Source organism: Lactuca sativa, chromosome 3 (genome assembly GCF_002870075.4).
Source record: "Lactuca sativa cultivar Salinas chromosome 3, Lsat_Salinas_v11, whole genome shotgun sequence".
NCBI classification, from domain to species: domain Eukaryota; kingdom Viridiplantae; phylum Streptophyta; class Magnoliopsida; order Asterales; family Asteraceae; genus Lactuca; species Lactuca sativa.
In genome coordinates, this window is record NC_056625.2 from 32619180 (window position 1) to 32638603 (window position 19424).

The 19424-nt window shown below is 37.2% G+C and overlaps 1 protein-coding gene across 1 annotated transcript; it reads right to left on the reverse strand.

Annotated features, from left to right (window-relative positions):
* Positions 1 to 13582: 13582 nt before the first annotated feature.
* On the reverse strand, positions 13583 to 19176 carry LOC111917275 (sister chromatid cohesion protein PDS5 homolog C). Its single transcript, XM_023912962.3, has 14 exons — positions 18979 to 19176; positions 18697 to 18888; positions 17389 to 17592; positions 17124 to 17305; positions 16868 to 16994; positions 16587 to 16781; positions 16443 to 16490; positions 16297 to 16344; positions 14892 to 16217; positions 14712 to 14810; positions 14553 to 14632; positions 14405 to 14456; positions 14228 to 14314; positions 13583 to 14121 (listed from the first exon to the last, which is right to left on the reverse strand). The coding sequence occupies exons 2-14, from the start codon at positions 18802 to 18804 to the stop codon at positions 13897 to 13899; spliced, it is 2781 nt and encodes a 926-aa protein (XP_023768730.1). The 5' UTR covers positions 18805 to 18888; positions 18979 to 19176; the 3' UTR covers positions 13583 to 13896.
* Between the last annotated feature and the right edge of the window lie 248 nt (positions 19177 to 19424).

The following is a 19424-nucleotide window of genomic DNA, read 5'->3' on the forward strand; positions in this document are numbered from 1 at the left end:
CTTAACACATCCATAAGTCCATAAACACCTCAACTCTTGCATTTTTATGGACAAAAGGGACCAAAAGAACCCTGGTTCTACCATCAATCACTTCTGGAGTGAATCAAGAGGCTCAATAATCACTCCAAGGACTCAAAAGCACCAAAATGGCACATAACTAGATCTAGCATCATAGATTAGCAAGATGGTAGCTTTGTACCTCACAAGGTTAGCAAATGATGAACTAATCCCAGATCCACAAGCTCCAAGCACAACTCCAAATGGTCCACTTCTTCTTCTCCTTCACAAAGCACCAAAAAAACACACTTTATGGCTTAAAACTCTCAAGAACTCACTAGGGTTTCGATTTCTGGACAAGAGGGATGGTGGCTGTCTAAACATGACCAAATGAGGCTATCATAAGGCTTAAATAGGGTGCAATACCCTAGAAATAAGGGTTTCATTAACCACACGTACGCCATACATACTTAATGTACGCCCAACGTACGTGGACCAAATGTGCGATCATCTCCGAGCTAGTAAGCTAAGTGTACCATCGTGTACACCCCGCATACTAGCTTAAAGGCCAAAATGAAAATAATTTGCACTTAGGGTTAAAAAGAGAGATACCCGAATATGAACACTACATTTCTCCCACACTAGTTAGCTAAAACTAGTGAGAACTCCTAAAAAGCACAAACCAAGCAGCATTCGAGCATCAAGTAAGCAGAACCAAGCATAAACTAATCAGATCCTATCACTGACTGATCAGTACTAGCATGCAAGTCTACAAGCTCATACAATAGGCATACAAAGGCATCTCTCCTAGCATTCTATCATGCAAATACTGAGCAGATCCTTAGCCCTAACTAGCATGCGATTCACAGATTCACAAATCAAATCATATCAGATAACATGTATGGGTTTTGTGGGAAAACTTACTTGAGCTCGTTCGATTGCATTAACCATACCCCTTTCTTATATCAGAAAACCCTTTTCTTTAAAAACATTTCTTTTTGAAAAATTCTTTACCGAATCCTCAGTTTGAGTTCAGACACACCCAAGAGTATGTCTGAATCCCTCAAACTAAGGCTCTGATACCAACTTGTAACGTCCCAAAAATATGACCCAAAATTTTGATTTTTCAATTAAACAAAACATTATCCCAAAACATCATCATAAATCTCAAAATGATCAAATGTATCAAAACATCACAAATTATCAGAGTTATCATGAAAATACGGAACTATATCATGTGTGCACTGCAATCACCCTGAGCACTTCCCTTTTGCACTAGAAGTACCTCAAACATAAACTAAAACCGTAAGCACGAAGTTTAGCGAGATTCCCCCAAATACTACATACCACATGTATCAAACAATAATAGGCCCCGCCCTAACTCGCATAACGGGCCACACCCATTGAGTATGACAAGTCTCAGCCTAACTCCCATAACGGGCCCTGCCCACTGAGTATAACGGGCCTCGTCCTAACTCTCATAATGGCCTGCCTAGCATACAAACACACAAGTATAAGAATTAATGGAATACAGATTACCCAGTGAGCCTCACCCTTTAAGCATACATACACATGCAAGAGTCATGCAGACATCTAGCACCCTAACATAATAAACCATGGGTCAACATTGATGCCTTCAACCCGCTAAACACAGTGCGGAAGACTCACCTCAGACTGTTGAATGTCACCAATAAATCTTTGGCTGTTGGCCCGCTAAAATCCCCACGCTATCAATCACAAAATAACATCCAATTAATAATTGGATCCCGACTCACACTAAGAGTCCAAACTAGGGTAAAAGATATTTTTACCATTTACCTAACTTGGCCCAAGGCCAAGTCCCAAACCAACTATCCAAAAGGCCCAAATTCCAAAATGATCACCCAAAGCCCAAATATGGCCCAATTTTCCAAATTTGGCCCAAATCCCTTAATGGGCCTTCAATACAAAGAGTCCAATAAAATAGCATCAGCCCAAAAAATAGAATTATGATGGTCCAACAAAGACCTAGACTTCTAAGGTCCAACATGGGCCTAATACCGAAAAGCCCAAAATTCTGAAGCCCACTTTTGAGTACGCGGGACGTACTCAGCTCGTATGCTTAGCGTACTCGCTTTGGGGCTTGTACGCCCAGCGTACTCCCTAGTTGGCCAACTTCCATCATTAAGCTCTTATTCGGTTAACACTTCAACCCAACTCTCAGATCCGACTTCATTAAGGTGGCTTATCACATAAACTTGGCAACTTTACGTGCATGCATGGCTTAATGGGGTTCTATAGCTCAAAAGAACTTAATAAAGGGTCTTAACACATGCATGAGTCCATAAACACCTCAAAGCTTGCATTTTTATGGACAAAGAGACCAAAAGAACCCTAGATCTACCATCAATCACTTCTGGAGTGAATCAAGAGGCTCAACAATCACTCCAAGGACTCAAAAAGCACCAAAATGGCACATAACTAGATCTAGCATCATAGATTAGCAAGATAGGAGCTTATTATCTCACAAGGTGAGAAAATGGTGAACTAATCCCAGACATGGCTGACTCTGTGTGTAGATGAACAAATTAGGGCGTAGGGACTCCACTTCTAGAGGGTACAACTTAACCCAAATACCCAATACAGTCCAATGTCTAATATAATCCATATTAGTTGAATCGTTGACTTGTTGTGTACACGTACGCCTCAAAATTTTGATTCAGCGGTTCTTCTTCTACAAGCAACGATCACACTTCTTTCTGATGGGTTTTAGGTAAAACAAATAAACTAGAAAACAATTCCTAAGTTCACATGCAACCTACTTTGGATCTATGTTTTAACTATTGAACATACAACTTTGAATTGCAAAACAAGAACCCTAGAGGAGAGAGGCTAATTTCGAAATTAACAAGATAGGGTTTAGTAATTACATACCTTTCAATTGTTATAGTAAACAATTGATAATTCCCTTGATCTTGATCTTGATCTTCTTGGAAGCTCAGCACCACAAGTGTAATGCCTCTAACGGAATCACACCCAAACTAGCAAGAAGGAAAGTAGAGGAGAGAGGGAGTATGCAAAATTTCGGCCCTTAGGGTTTCTTCAAAAGAAAGAGAGTGACCAAAACATGAACCAGAAGGCTCCTTATATAGCTGAGGTATCTAGGGTTTAGGGGAAACCCTAGTTATCATTTGCTTAGGGCCTAAGCAAACCCAATGGCCTTATCCAAGCCCCTATGGACGAAATTATTAGGGTTTCCCCCTAAATATTTCATCCACCCTTATCCAAGGGGGTTCTAGAGCCTTCCACTCAACTATTAGATAATTGCAAACTAGTCCCTGCACCTTATAATCAATTCTTTTAACCCCAAAATTAATTATAATTAATTTATGGCTAACAATTAATTAAACAAAACGATTTCTTATTAATATATTAATCTTTTAACATATTAATAAATTCATTTATATTAATTTATTAATCTTATAATAAATTAATATCTCTCCTTTCATAATTTCCTTGTCTGGTTGCTAGGTTTGAGGGCAACCCAAAAGGACTGTGTTGCTATCAATTCAAGTACATACCAATTATAGTTATAGGCTTAGACACCTAATCCAAAAGTCTCCCACTTGGATAAGTCTGTAACTATAATTGCTAGTATGCCTTCTAAATTTGACCAGCAAATTGTAGCTTCCACAAAGCTGCTGCCGAACTCTGACCCAGTCAGTTACGTGTCCTAAGATAAGTGATCATAAAATCCTTCGTTCTGCTAGATATCCCTAGACAAAAGACATGGAATGCAATCAACCTCTTTGTCTAGAATCTATGTTTCCCCATTCCTGATTTGTGATGATGTAGGACTTCTAATTGAACACATCAATTTAGTCCTGGCTGGGCCCAGCACACAAGTCAACACCAAATCATCGAGGGGCCCACAGATATCGCTTTTCCCGTTAGGGCAAAAGGAACGAATAAACATTGACTCATATGCTTGTATCTTTTACTCATCAAACCATACATGATAATACGTTTTATAACACCAAGTTACTGATGCGTTTTCGTATCACCAATGCATAGCCGACTTGCAGATCACAACTCATATATCTCTGTTTCAAGATTATAAGATATTATCGTCTCAGTATTACTCGTGATGAATTCCATGAAGTAATACTCTGAGCGAGGGTTTATCCAATACTCAAATCTCAATTTCTGAGTACTCATGAACGTTGCAGCAAATACATTTCCATGTCTATCCTTAGACAATCTACAATCCAGTTCATGACAGTCTTGATTCACTACTTACTTCCAAAAGTACGAGCGACTGTGGAGTTTGAATAATCTTATTATTCGGGAAGTAAAACACGCAAAAAAAATGAAACACAATAATAAACAATTGACAAAAGGTAGAACCCAAACTTATAAATAATACTTTATTATTTAATCACCAAAAGTCAATTACATTTACTTTGTTACAAGTTTCAGAAAACTAATCTAACTACTAAAACTAATATCATCTTTCAGTCCTATGCTCCGAGCATGCTGAATATGCTTAGCCCTACTCAGACCCTTTGTGAGGGGATCTGATGGGTTATCCTCAGATGACACCCTCACTATAAGATGGCCTTCTTCTACTCTATGTCTGATGAAATGGTACTTTCTGTCGATATGTCTGGTTTTACCATGATCTCTCGGTTCCTTTGTCAAGGCAACCGCTCCTTCATTATCGCAGAACAGTTCCATAGGCTCCTGGATGGTTGGAACAACTCCGAGATCTCCGATGAAGTTCCTCAACCAAGCTGCTTCTTTCGACGCTTCACTTGCTGCTATGTACTCTGATTCACAAGTAGAATCAGCCATCGTATCTTGCTTGGAACTCTTCCAAGTAACTGCTCCTCCATTTAATAAGAATACCCAGCCTGACTGAGAATGGAAGTTATCTCTATCCGTCTGAAAGCTGGCATCACTGTAACCATCTACTCTCAAAGTATCATTGCCACCAAGTACAAGGACCCAGTCCTTTGTTCTTCGCAAATACTTGAGTATATTCTTCACGGCTATCCAATGAGCTCTACCTGGGTTTCCCTGATAGCGACTGACCATGCTCAAATCAAATGCCACATCAGGGCGAGTACATGTCATAGCGTACATGATCGATCCGACAGTGGAAGCATAAGGTACATGACTCATGTCATCTATTTCCTCATCTGTACTCGGGCATTGAGTCTTACTCAATTTGGTATTGCTCTGGATAGGTAGCTCTCCCTTCTTGGATTTTTCCATACTAAACCTTTTTAGTACCTTATCCAAGTATGTGCTCTGACTAAGTCCAATCAGTCTCTTCTTTCTATCTCTCAATATTCTAATCCCAAGAATATAGGCGGCTTCTCCTAGGTCTTTCATGGCAAAACACTTTCCAAGCCAAGACTTAACTTCCTTCAAGGTTGGAATGTCGTTGCCAATGAGTAATATGTCATCGACGTATAACACCAGAAAAGTTACTATACTCCCACTAGCCTTGATATACACACAAAACTCATCTTCACTTCTAGAGAAACCAAACTCTTTGACTTTCTCATGGAAGCAAAGATTCCAGCTGCGAGATGCTTGTTTCAATCCATAAATGGATTTCTCAAGCTTGCATACTCTATTGGGAAACTTTGCATCAACAAAACCCTCTGGCTGACTCATGTAAACATCCTCAGCCAACTTCCCATTAAGGAAGGCAGTCTTGACATCCATCTGCCAGATTTCATAGTCATGAAAAGCAGCTATGGCGAGCAATATCCTAATAGATTTAATTTTAGCCACCGGCGAAAAAGTCTCATCATAGTCAACCCCTGGGGTTTGAGTGAAACCTTTTGCAACCAGTCGAGCCTTGAACGTATGCACATTCCCATCCATGTCTGTCTTCTTCTTGAAGATCCATTTGCACCCAACTGTCTTCCGACCTGGTGCACTATCAACCAAATTCCAAACTTGGTTGTCATACATGGACTTAATCTCGCTGTCCATTGCCTCTTTCCACTTGGAAGCCTCTGGGCCTGCCATTGCTTCCTTATAAGTGACTGGTTCATCTAAGTTTACCAGTGTTCTGTCACTTATGAATGTGTCACCATCTGAAGTAATATGAAAACCATACAACTCAGGTGGCACACTCACCCTAGTGGATCTTCGAAGAGGTAATGATTTATCAACCGGTTCAACAGGAACTGTTTCCTCTGGTTGAGTGCTAGTGTCATATAAGGTTCCTTCATTGGTTAACTCTTGAATCTCTTCAAGGTCAATGGTACTCCCACTGTCCTCTTTTAATATGAGCTCTCTTTCCAAAAAGACTCCTCTTCGAGCTACAAACACCACGTTTTCACTAGGTCTGTAGAACAAATATCCAAAAGACTGCTTTGGGTAACCAATGAAAACACATTTCTCACTTCTAGCTGCTAGCTTGTCGTGAGTCTCTCGTCTTACGAAAGCTTCACAACCCCAGACTTTAATATGTGCTAACGAGGGAACTTTCCCTGTCCACATTTCGTGAGGTGTTTTGGCAACCTTCTTTGTAGGGACAAGATTGAGGATGTGGGCGGCTGTCTCTAAGGCATACCCCAGAAGTGAATAGGAAGCGAGGCACGACTCATCATAGAACGAACCATGTCTAACAAGGTTCGATTATGCCTCTCAACTACACCATTTAACTGTGGTGTCCTAGGAGGAGTCAATTGTGAGACTATCCCACATTCTTTCAGATAGTCGTTGAACTCGGTACTAAGATACTCCCCGCCTCTATCGGATCTAAGTATCTTGATCTTTCTGCCCAATTGATTTTTGACTTCATGCTTAAACTCTTTGAACTTTTCAAAGGTTTCTGACTTATGTTTGATCAAGTAGATGTAACCATATCTGTTATAATCGTCAGTGAAAGTCACATAGAATCGATTAGCATCCCTTGTGGTTGATCTGAAGGGCCCACACACATCTGTGTGTATGAGATCCAACAGACCTTCACTTCTTTCACAATACCCTGTGAATGGTGATTTTGTCATCTTTCCAAAAAGACAAGATTCACACATATCATCTGATTTTAGGTCAAATGATTCCAACACTCCATCCTTTTGGAGTTGGGCTATGCGTTTCTTGTTAATGTGTCCAAGACGACAATGCCACAAGCATGCCTTGTCTACACTATTAGACAAGTCAATATTGAGTACACTATTTCCTAAGCTATCAACACAAGTCACTGTTTCATACACACCATCACAAGGTAAAGCTTCAAACACAAAAACACCATTCTTATAAATAGAAATTGAACCATTCAAATCATTAAAAGAATATTTAAAACCTTGTCTGAGCAATGCATGAAATGAAATAATGTTTCTCGTCATCTCAGATGAATAGAAACAATTTATTAAATCTAATCTAACATCATTACTGAGCAAAAGTTGATAAACTCCAATCTTGGTAACTGGTGAAGACTTTCTATTCCCCATGATCAAGTTTATTCTCCCATGCTCTATCTCCTCACTTTCCCTTAGCCCCTACAAATCAGAACAGATATGAAATCCACATCCTGTATCAAGGACCCATGAACGAGAAGATAATGAGTTATTAGCAGAAATAGTGTAAATACCTGCCGAGGATGGCTTCACTTTGCCATCCTTGATATCTTGCAGATATTGTGGGCAAGATCTCTTCCAATGCCCCTTTTGATTGCAGTAAAAGCAAATGGCCTCTTTTGGATCAGAAACATGGGGAGTGGAACCATTGGGCTTAGCCTTCGAGCCATTACTAGATGAGACAACTTGAGCCTTGTTCTTCCAGTTTTGCTTGGGAGGACCTTTCCTCTTCTTCCCCTTTCCCTGTCCAATAGCCAAGACAGGGGCACTTGCAGGTGTGGAGGGTATACTTTTACCCTTCATCCCTGCCTCAGCTGTCTGCAACAAGTTGTGCAATTGGGCCAAAGTCTGCTCAGTGTTGTTTAAATGGTAAGTTAAGATAAACTGACCATAACAATCAGGCAACGAGTTCAAGACCATGTCAATGGCCAATTCCTCATCGAAGTGAATGTTGAGCTTGACCAAACGCTCTATGTAGCGTTGCATTCTTTGCCCATGAGATACAACCGATTCCCCCTCTTTGATCTTGCAAGCCATGAGTGACTTGATTACCTCAAACTTTCCTTGACGAGCTCGCTTATGGTACTTTTCCATAAGGTCCTTGTTCATATTAAAAGGCCAGTAGTCCTCATAGTACCTCTGCAATTCTAGGGACATGGTTGCAACCATGATGCATGCCACTTTGGTAGCATCATCACAGTGTTTCTTGTAGGCAGCATACTCTTGGGGAGTAGCTTTTGACTCATCAAGTTCTTTGAGCTCCTTTTCAAGGACATACTCTTTGTCCTCGAATCTAAGCGCCATCTTGATGTTACGTATCCAATCGTTATAGTTGGAGCCATCCATAACGACTTTGGAGCAGATGTTTAGTATAGAGAAGTTGTGGCTGGAGGATGATGAAGCAGAAGTGTTTCCAGGAGTAGACATCTGAAAAGAAAGATAGTTTTAGTTAGATTCCAAGACACCTCAATATAATAACCCAAAGATATCATATCAAGGTTAGGACCCAACTATGACGATTTACAACTTAGAAATGGGATGCCGAGATCCAAGTTCAAATCTCATAAAGGTAGGTGAATGACGATTCACCAATTCCACCATTAGACAAAATAAACGAAGTGAAATTCCTAATTCTTTTGAGATACATTAAAACTATTTAATGGCATGTTTTAATCTCGGATTATGCTCTACTATTTGTGACTGGGATACCGAGGATCACAAACTAGATGTGAATAACCATGCAAATGTGCTTGGTAACCTTATTGTCTTTATCATTAACTATTGATGTGCCGGTAAACCACACACGCTCCATCAAAATGATAATTATAAGATACCCATTACTACTCTTTATTAGTGCCTTTTAGTGTGCCAGTTAACCACGCACGCTCCACTAACGACCAATAAAGTATAATGTGTAATTTCATGGATTAGCATACTTTTCACATTTTCCTAAAGTAACTAGAGTTGGGATTTTGAAAAATAGTGTTCTAGTACTTTCTTTAATAGCATTATACTTTTAATGGGAAGTAGTTGTCCTATCAAATCCGTTCTGCTAACGACCCTCCACTAATCAAGGAAGCGGTGGGTGAGAGTGGACACCCATTCAACTACCATTTTATAGGCAGTTTCCTTATACCCCCCTTATAGACTAGCTTCGTGAATGAGGCATACTAGCGATTTGACTGACCATATTCTTATACATATATAATATTTAACTTTTAATTATAATATATATAAGGTGTGTTTTAAAACATTTTAAAACTCCAAGGGTTTATATAAGTTTTTTCGAAATTTAAACTATTAAATTTTAAATTTAAATAAACCAATTAATTAGATTTAATATTTATCTATTAATTAACTTTTAATTAATTTATTAAATCTTGTAAGGATTATCTAATCAAATTAATCAATTAATTTAATCCTAATCCTTATCCCTCTAAATTTTGAAAATTAGGGGTAAAGGATAATTATCCAATTAATCAAATCAAGTAACAATTATCCAAAACAAGAAACCCTAAAATCTCTAGCATATTTCGAAATTTACAAGGGAGGAGGCTAGGGTTTTCAAAACCCTAACCCTAATTTCGATTAGGGTTCTTTGGAGGCTAGGGTTTTTCGAAAACCCTTTGATCCAAAACCCTAGAAATCGAAAAATGGCCTTTAGGGTTTAATAGCTATAAACCCTAATTTGCAATTCAACAATTATAGCAATTCAATTTAAAACAAACAATGGCTCTGATACCACTGATGGGTTTTAGGTAAAACAAATAAACTAGAAAACAATTCCTAAGTTCACATGCAACCTACTTTGGATCTATGTTTTAACTATTGAACATACAACTTTGAATTGCAAAACAAGAACCCTAGAGGAGAGAGGCTACTTTCGAAATTAACAAGCTAGGGTTTAGTAATTACATACCTTTCAATTGTTATAGTAAACAATTGATAATTCCCTTGATCTTGATCTTGATCTTCTTGGAAGCTCAGCACCACAAGTGTAATGCCTCTAATGGAATCGCACCCAAACTAGCAAGAAGGAAAGTAGAGGAGAGAGGGAGTATGCAAAATTTCGGCCCTTAGGGTTTCTTCAAAAGAAAGAGAGTGACCAAAACATGAACCATGAGGCTCCTTATATAGCTGAGGGATCTAGGGTTTAGGGGAAACCCTAGTTATCCTTTGCTTAGGGCCAAAGCAAACCCAAGGGCCTTATCAAGCCCCTATGGACGAAATTATTAGGGTTTCCCCCTAAAGATTTCGTCCACCCTTATCCAAGGGGGTTCTAGAGCCTTCCACTCAACTATTAGATAATTGCAAACTAGTCCCTGCACCTTATAATCAATTCTTTTAACCCTAAAATTAATTCTAATTAATTTTTGGCTAACAATTAATTAAACAAAACGATTTCTTATTAATATATTAATCTTTTAACATATTAATAAATTCATTTATATTAATTTATTAATCTTATAATAAATTAATATCTCTCCTTTCATAATTTCCTTGTCTGGTTGCTAGGTTTGAGGGCAACCCAAAAGGAATGTGCTGCTATCAATTCAAGTACATACCAATTATAGTTATGGGCTTAGACACCTAATCCAACACTTTCTTCTTCTTCTTAGGGGCGGCTCAAAAATCGGACTTTGATTAACAATTCAGAACCGCTGAAATACACACATCACCTTTTGTTCTTCTTCTTCATCCTTCTCCATTCTCGGACTCTCAACTCTGATTAACTGATAACTCAACTCCATTGTTCAAAAAATTCTGATGAATAATCATTCAAGGTTGTCAATGAAAACAATATGTACAATTTTTTCACTTTTCAATTTTATTTTTCCGTTATTTGTCATCCGAATCCTAGAATCTGATTATCTAATCAGGGTGTGTCACTGTCACATTGTATTGTTGAAATTGTTTCTGGAATCGGGCATACTTAACATCTAATTAGAATTAATAGTTAAAGCTGATTAAGATTAATGTTTTTCAGTTTTTATTTTTTCAGTTATCGGATTTTTTATTCTATTCTTCATTGATTACAACAGATTATATAATATATGAATCAGGTTTAACGAATTTCAGAATTTGAGTTTTTAGACTTCAGTTTTCCAGATTTAAGCTTTCCATTATCTTCTAAAGTTCTATTACCAAATCTCAAGGCAGCAGGTATAATCCTAAATTCCTAATTGGCTAATCCATATCTTCTATACTTATAGTAGTCATCTTGGTGATTGTTCATTGTTATTATTAATCAAATAATTAATAATCATCTCAAAGGTCCCCAACATTTTGGTTCACTTAGAGGCCCCAAAGTGGTTGAGTCGAGCCTAATCCCAGATCCTCAAGCTCCAAGCACAACTCCAAATGGTCCATTTCTTCTTCTCCTTCACAAAGCACCAATAAACACACTTTATGGCTCAAAACTCTCAAGAACTTTTGATTTCTGGACAAGGGGGGATGGAGGTTGTCTAAACATGACCAAATGAGGCTATCATAAGGCTTAAATAGGGTGCAATACCCTAGAAATTAGGGTTTCATTAACCACACGTACGCCATGCGTACTCAATGTACGTCGAGCGTACGTAGACCAAAGGCGCAATCATCTTCAGGCTAGTACGCTAAGCGTACCACCCTATACGCCCTACATACTAGCTTAAAGGCCAAAATGAAAAGAATTTGCACTTAGGGTTAAAAAGAGACATGCCCGAATATGAATGCTACACTATGGGTCGCTTTAAGCTGACTGGAATTGGAGTGTTGTTTATTTCATCAGTAAACGGAGACTTGAAGTTCAACCCTCTAAAGGCCCTGATGGTACTCTTTCGCTTGTTTTACTCACTATGAGGTTATTTTCCTTCGTTCATCACCCCCCCCCCCCCCCCATTATCTCCCTCTTTCTCTTTGTTGTGTTTTCCATTTGAGTCACCGGATTGATCCGAGTGTACAGATACATAATCCTAATCCTTTTCATCTCTTTTCCTTTTCTGTTTTTCTTTTTCTTTGCACCATTTCTTCATCGCTTTGTATCTTTTGAAAGCTTCAAATTCTTCCAATTCCTTATTCTCGTCTGTGTGATCTATCGAGGTACCTATCACGTTGTGGTTCTTAACAACAGTAGTCACTTGTGGCATTTCTGCTTGTGCTTCCAAGTCTTGCATTCTTGGTATTGGGCTTGCTTCGATACTATGATTATCAGTAGTGTTGTCGGTGGTGACCATTTGTTTCGAGGTTCCACGGATGGTGCCCCTTGTTGTATCTCAGATTTCTCGAGTATTGAGTCTTGGATAATGATGTTGTGATGTTTAGTCCGAGATAGTCCGAACTTGAGAGACGAAACAAATCGTTAAACGTCTATCGGGCTTCTAACCCGGGAGAATGCTCTGATGCCAAAGTTACAAAGCAAGATAGGTAATTAATCGATACAAATTGAGGAAAAGGCTTAAGTTTATGTACCCCTTTCGTGTTGAAGCTGGACTCCTTTTATATCCTTGTGCATGGGGAAATTGCAATAGAAATGGGTCAAGCAGGTGTCCATCTCATCTTCATTAATGTAGTCGAGGTCGACGGTACAAAAATAGTGTTTAGGAAGTGTAGCCAGTCTTGTCATTATGAATACACGAGTTACAACGAACCGTTAGGCAATCACAGGTTGTCGTATGTCATCCCCATGCCCTTTTGATCTGATGTCCTCGGATGCTTGTTCACAACGTATTTGATTATTCAAATGCTTCGACTAAAGCTTCATTGTTTCGTTCAATATGGCCGTATATCGCGTCGACCCTAGTGCTTCGATCTTTAGTTCAAGGTTCAGGCTCGGCGCGTCCGGACTAGTTTATGGGAGGTGGCATACCTCATTAGTGACCTTTTTACCTCAAGAATCAAGATGAGGTGGAGTTTATGTTTGAAAACCCAACATGTATATTAACTAATCCCCAAAAGCAAAACTTGGACTTCGATAATGTAGATAGTTGGAAATATGACAAGTTTTGCTATATAAAGGAGTCATTAGCCATTAGACACATACACAATTTTCCTCTTTTATCAGCAATTTCTTTTTCTCATGTACATTTTATTCATTAAGTTAATAAAGAATCCCCTGGAAAAGTAGCTTGGTTTTTGGGCTGTGACGTGTTTCAGATTACATATTTGATAGATCACTTGCACTTTAAACACATCATGTACAACTTTTACAATAAAATTTCAAATGCAACCAATTATACTAAATCAAAGTGTAATTTCTTCCCTTTCTAGATGTGAAAGAAATAAAACTTATACTATTAAATGTTCCAACCAATGATTATATAACTGAAACAAAATTAATACAAGATTGTTGATTTTAATATGGAACCATTTCGCTGAATGAAATTGATATAAATCAATACAGAGTTGTATGTTACCTCGTTTAAAGGAACCGATTTATTGGATCTTAAACAGTCACTTATGATATTTAACCTCACAATTTCATTCAGATCCACATATCTCACCATTTTGAGCTGAAAACTTGATGTTTTTAGAAAGATAAGCAAAAGTTATATATAATTTGCAAGAATAAACACCAAGTTTTTAGAAGAAATCATAACAGGCAACACATTACACATCCAACGCTATTTATAACAGAAATTAGCCTACTAATTACCCCCCTACTGTAAGTCTTCAAAAGATACAACTAAATTTTACCCTACTATATATAAGGTACAAATTTAAGCACAATTACCTTCTACCTTGACTACTCTTATATCTCAACTTTAACTAATTACTGACATCTACCAATCCATTGTAATGTAAAAAACTAGTATATCACAGAAGATCCGAGAGGTCCCTACATCTTCTTTCTCTTCTTTGACCCACTCTTTTCACCCTCGGTTGACTTTTCTGCAGCAGCATCATCATCATCTAATTCTTTTTCATCAACACCGGTTGACTTTGATTTTGACTTTGACTTTGGCTTTGACTTTGTGGAGTCACTTTTACCCTTTGATTTGTAAGTAATAATTTTGGATAATGTCTCATCATCATCAGTGCTATGAACTTCAGCGGGTTTCTTCTGTTATTGAATCAATAAATAATATTTTTAAAGAAAAAGATAATTTGAGAAAAAAATCAGCATACATAGAAATAGAAATAGAAATAGAAATAGAAATAGAATTCACCTCATTTCGTGCAGAAAACTCTTGCAAAATTTCCCATTTTTCTTTTTTAAGATTCAATGTTTCTACATCTCCATCCACATATGAAACCTGTTTTATTAATTAAACTCCCATAACATGAGTGATATAAAAGGATAACTTAAAACTTTATAAAAATTAAAAGGTAAGTATCGAAATGACCTTATGCTTGTTTTTAGCAGAATCAAAGGATTCAATAACACCTTCGTAATACCTGCAATTAAGAAATAAGAATGTGAATAATAATCATGAGATAAAAATATGTCAAATCTTTAAATAAACTTTTAAAACTAGGTTTTAGGCCGCTTACTTATGATCATCAGGCCACCAAACTTTAACCTTCAAACCAATCAAGCTATCATCATACTTTACGTTCTTGTTACTCTGTGACTATAATAAGTAAACAAAAAAAAAGTCAACTTTTGATTCCTTCTTCTAAATAACAAAAAGTCAGAGTTATGAACATTACATTATTTTTACCAACAGATCTTTTTCGTTTTGAGCTTTCCTCCGATTTACCTTCCTCTGTAGCTGTTTTTACCGCAAGCTTTGGAGAAATATCCATCCCCTTAAAAAAGGTAAATAGTTTAATTACTCCAAGTGCAAAAAAAAGGGTAAAAAAGGGAAATCAGTAAAATAAACAACTTACAATTGCATCATTATCATCATCTTCAGGCAAGGATTTTGCTTGGTCCTTCTCTTCAAGTTTTTTTTTACCACTTGAGGCGTTCTTTTTTCCATCTTTGTTCTTTGCTGAAGAAGAAGTGTTTTTGTTACCTTTTTTAGCAATAGCAGGTAACTTAATTGGTTTTGAATCTGAATCAGTTTCATCTTCTTTACCAGCAGAAGACTGTCTCAGTGGTTTATCAAAAGAATCACTCTCGTCATCTTTTTCAATCAACGGCTTTTTTGCCTTTTTTGCCCCTGACTTTCCACCACCACTTTTCTTACCAGACATCTTACGCTTCCTTTTCACCGAGCCACCGCCCACTTTCTTACCCGATTTTGCCCCTGAAGCAACTGTATCCGCTTTTTTCTCGTCTTCTGGTGTGGCAGTTGTAGCTGGAACCGGAAGTTTATCTTTCTGAAAGATCGATTCGGCCTTCTTTTTCTTTATAACATCTATCAGAGGTGTATCATCTTTAATCATACTCTTTTTCTTTGAACGAGGACCTTTTCTAATATGAATCTTATACTGTAGGCCCCCACTTTGTGATTCTAAACCAGCATTTGCCACCTCAGATTCCTCTACCTTCTCAACATTCATCTCCTCCAGAAGGCTTCCACTTTGTGATGGACCATTTACAACCTCCGTTTCTACTTCTGGAACAGAAACTTGAATTTCGTCATTTTTTTCATCTGTCTTTTCATCGGCTTTCTCATCTTTATTTTCATCATTTTTCCCTTCTTTATTTTCATCGGCTTTCTCATCTTTATTTTCATCATTTTTCCCATCTTTATTTTCATCATCTTTCTTTTCATCAGCTTTCTCATCGTTCTTTTCATCAGCTTTCTCATCTTTCTTTTCATCGGCTTTCTCATCTTTACTTTCACCATAAGAGGCAGAAGTTTCGGATGATGTCATGGTGACATCAGTCTTATTTACTTCCTTATTGGAAGTCTCTTCTGGTTTTGATTCTAATTCTGGAACAGAAACTTGAATATCATTTTCTCTCTCATCTTTGTTTTCACCATCGGAAGGTTGGACTGATTCCAATGTGGCATCAATCTTATTTCCTTCCTTGTCGAATTCTACATTTGCCAACTCAGCAACTGAATCATTAATGTCGGCTTTGCTAGCCAAACTAGAATCTTGATGTTCAATGGCTTCTTCAGGCTTCTTTGAGGACTCTTTAACAGGTGATGAATCTTTTTCAGTCAAAGTAACTCTTCCTCCATTGCTCATAACTATTTTCAAAATTCTGGTGGGGGTGGCAACAGTCTCTGCAGGCCTTTCTGAAGTCTCTTTAACCACCTACAATTGGGGGGAATATTTCAACTTGTTAATAAATTTTCAGAATGTTGAATGTTCAAAAATGGCAAAAACACCATACCTGAGTTGTCTCTTCCGAAGATACTACTGTAATCTTGCTCTCATCAGCCTGTAACATTTCATAATTCATACAGAAAGAAAGCATGTTACATAATAGAAAAGGAACTTTACAAGATCGAAAATAAAATAAATAGCATGCATGCATGCCTGTGGTGTCTCTTCTGAACGTTCCTTGGCCAATTTGTTCTCATCAGTCTGGAATATAAGAGTTTAAACAAAATGTACATCATGTCATTGTCATCAATACAACTACTTCAAGAAGCATGTAGTGAGATAACTTTCAAATTATACCTGTTGCTGCACCAAATCACTCTCATCATTTTGCTCAAAAACAGTTGCCCCTTCACATACAGCAGCCAAAACTGGGCTATAGTTATCTAATGAATCACCCAAATCAGGCAGGGTTTTACTCAAATATGGCCTGAGTATAGTTCTAGACTTCTCAAGTATTTTTTCCCCCAATTTCCGTGCCACTGGTAGAACTCCCTACATAGAGGAAAGTCATTTGTCATTTGTCATTTGTCATTTGTCAAAAAAAAAAACAAGAAAGGAAATTTAGGGAAAAACAATACCTCGCTGTCATTTTTAAGGCTAAACAGTAGTGGTTTAAGCAAGTTATCTGAAACTTCTTCGATTTCTTCAAAAATAAGGCTCATAATATCTACCATTGATGAAAATATGGTGTCAGGATGATGTTCCCTGAAATTGAAAAGAAAGCAAAACGTTTTAGGTAACACAGATAAAATTTAAAAAAGGGTATTCATGCGTTGTCATTACTAAAATAACTTGAAATGGTAGTTAAGATACTCTCTACAACAAATAACATACCTTATTGATTTCAGAAAGTGCTCAAACATCTCCACAATCAACTCTTCACATTCAAGATCAAGCATAATAACACATGATCTGACTTTGCAAACAGTTTCAAGAATTGATGCCCTCTTGATATACGAGCGGCTGGACTTGTCTGATAAATTCTCAAATGTAGAAACAATCAAGCGAAAGACATCCTGTAGATATAAATATAAAATATAAATAAACTGAATCTTTGGAAAGAGTATTATGAGACAGTTTAATGTTTGATCTGTTGTACCTTCAGTTCCTGATCATCAAACGGGGCTTCAGGTGCTGTGACTCTTGTTATTTCACTGAGACATGCAGCCACTGCAACTTTCACATCCACATTTGAATGATCTACAAGACTTCTATCAACCAAGCACTTTTGTAATGGAGTTAGTACTTCTTTCATTAAATCATTCGGTGATTGATCCACCATCGATAGAAGTTTATCCGTTTGCTGAAATGTACAAATAAACGAAAACCAATTAGATCAACAAAATCCGACTTCTAAAGTTTTATTAAGGAATAAACATAAAACAAATAACTATAGGCATGCATTAATTTAACTGCATTAGCCTTTGAATGCCGCTAAGATCCTATCAGATACTGGATACCCGCGTGATTAGTTCTCATAATTACAATGCTTGTTGTTATTATTTCATACTACCTATTGCGCATACAGTTTACTTTTGTGCGAGTATAATCATGTTTGATTCTACAGATAACCTATATTTATAAACTACCTATATTCAGATTCAGACATGACCTAAAGACGATTTATATAGACATTATGTTCTTGATGTATCTTGTACTACCTCATTTTGGTTATCTAAATCTGAAGGATCCCCATATCTAAATCTGAAGGATCCCCATGGCCTAAAGGATTCATTTCAAATTCAGAGCATTAAGGTAGATAAACTATCATGCAGGTCAAGTTTGACAATTGTCACACACGCATTATAAAGGTTAAGAGTAAAACAATGCTACAGAAGTTGCATACACCTTATAGGTAGCATATAGCTTCATCTACAGATCTACTTCTATGTTAATTACTATGTATGGTCTTTTCGCCTTTCAAATTTCTCTATGAAAGGAACAATAACATATTCAGATAAGCTACTCCCTCCATCTAAGGTGAAGGATATGGGTTTTTCTCGGTATGTAGTGAGACTCCTTTTTGAGGAGTTAGGGCAAATCAAGTATTGCTAGATTCTAACCCTTTAAATATACGCCCTAGTACTGACGATCACTGAGAGCCTAAACTTTGTTACTTCTGTTCATAAAAGTAACGTAAATGCAACTTACAAATGTAGCAATGTTCTCACGACAATTACTAAATCCGAACAAAGTAATCAGTGTAATCATGCAAAATTAAGATACTATCTAATCTCAAATTAACCATAAAATGTCCAAATTGGTGATATAAAAAGCAAGAAACAACATGCAAGACTCAAAAGTACAAATAATTACATTTCAGACTGCCCAACAAACACTCCAGAAATGGATGCTAGAAACAAACCGAACAAACAAACTCGCAGAAGGTTTAGAAATGAGGGCTTACATCAAGAACATGGAGAAGTTCATCATCGGAAGTCGGGGGCCGTAAAAGCCGCTTCCCTGCCTCCTTGAGCTGTTGCGTTAGTTGCAGCTCAACATCTGTCGTCACCATTTTCAAATTCTCTCACAATCTTAGGTTTCTCCTCGGACAAAAAGTAGTCTGATGCACCTCAGTCTACTCGTACCATTCAAAACCCTAACAAAACTCGTTGTAAGCACAAAAAACAAAAACCCTACCGAATTTGAAGTAGAATAGGCTAAAATTTTGAAGGGGTTTTTCAATGACCTTAAAAACCCTAGAAATCTAGCACGATCTTTGATGGAACAGCAAAAACAGTTGATTTTCTACTGAAAGAAACTATAACAGCATTCAAAGAGAGAATTTATCCATTGCTTTTGAGACATAAAAGGAGGGAAATTAGGGCTTGTTTTTGTGAACATTTGTGGACAGGGAGGAGAATTGAGGAATTCTAAAAGGAACAAGTGTGCGTACTAGGCTCTACACAAGATTTATTTATAGGTAAAAAAAGACGAGGTCCTTTTCTGCAATTTTTTGTTTTTACGGTTGAATGTTTATTTTGTAGTTATAGCTTGTAATAAATGATCTTTAATAAATGATTTTTAAAAAATATTATAATATTTTAATTATTATTTTTTTTGAACATCAAACTAAATTATTCTTAAATTACCACATATATCTTTAATGAGATTTGAACCATAACCTCTCAATTG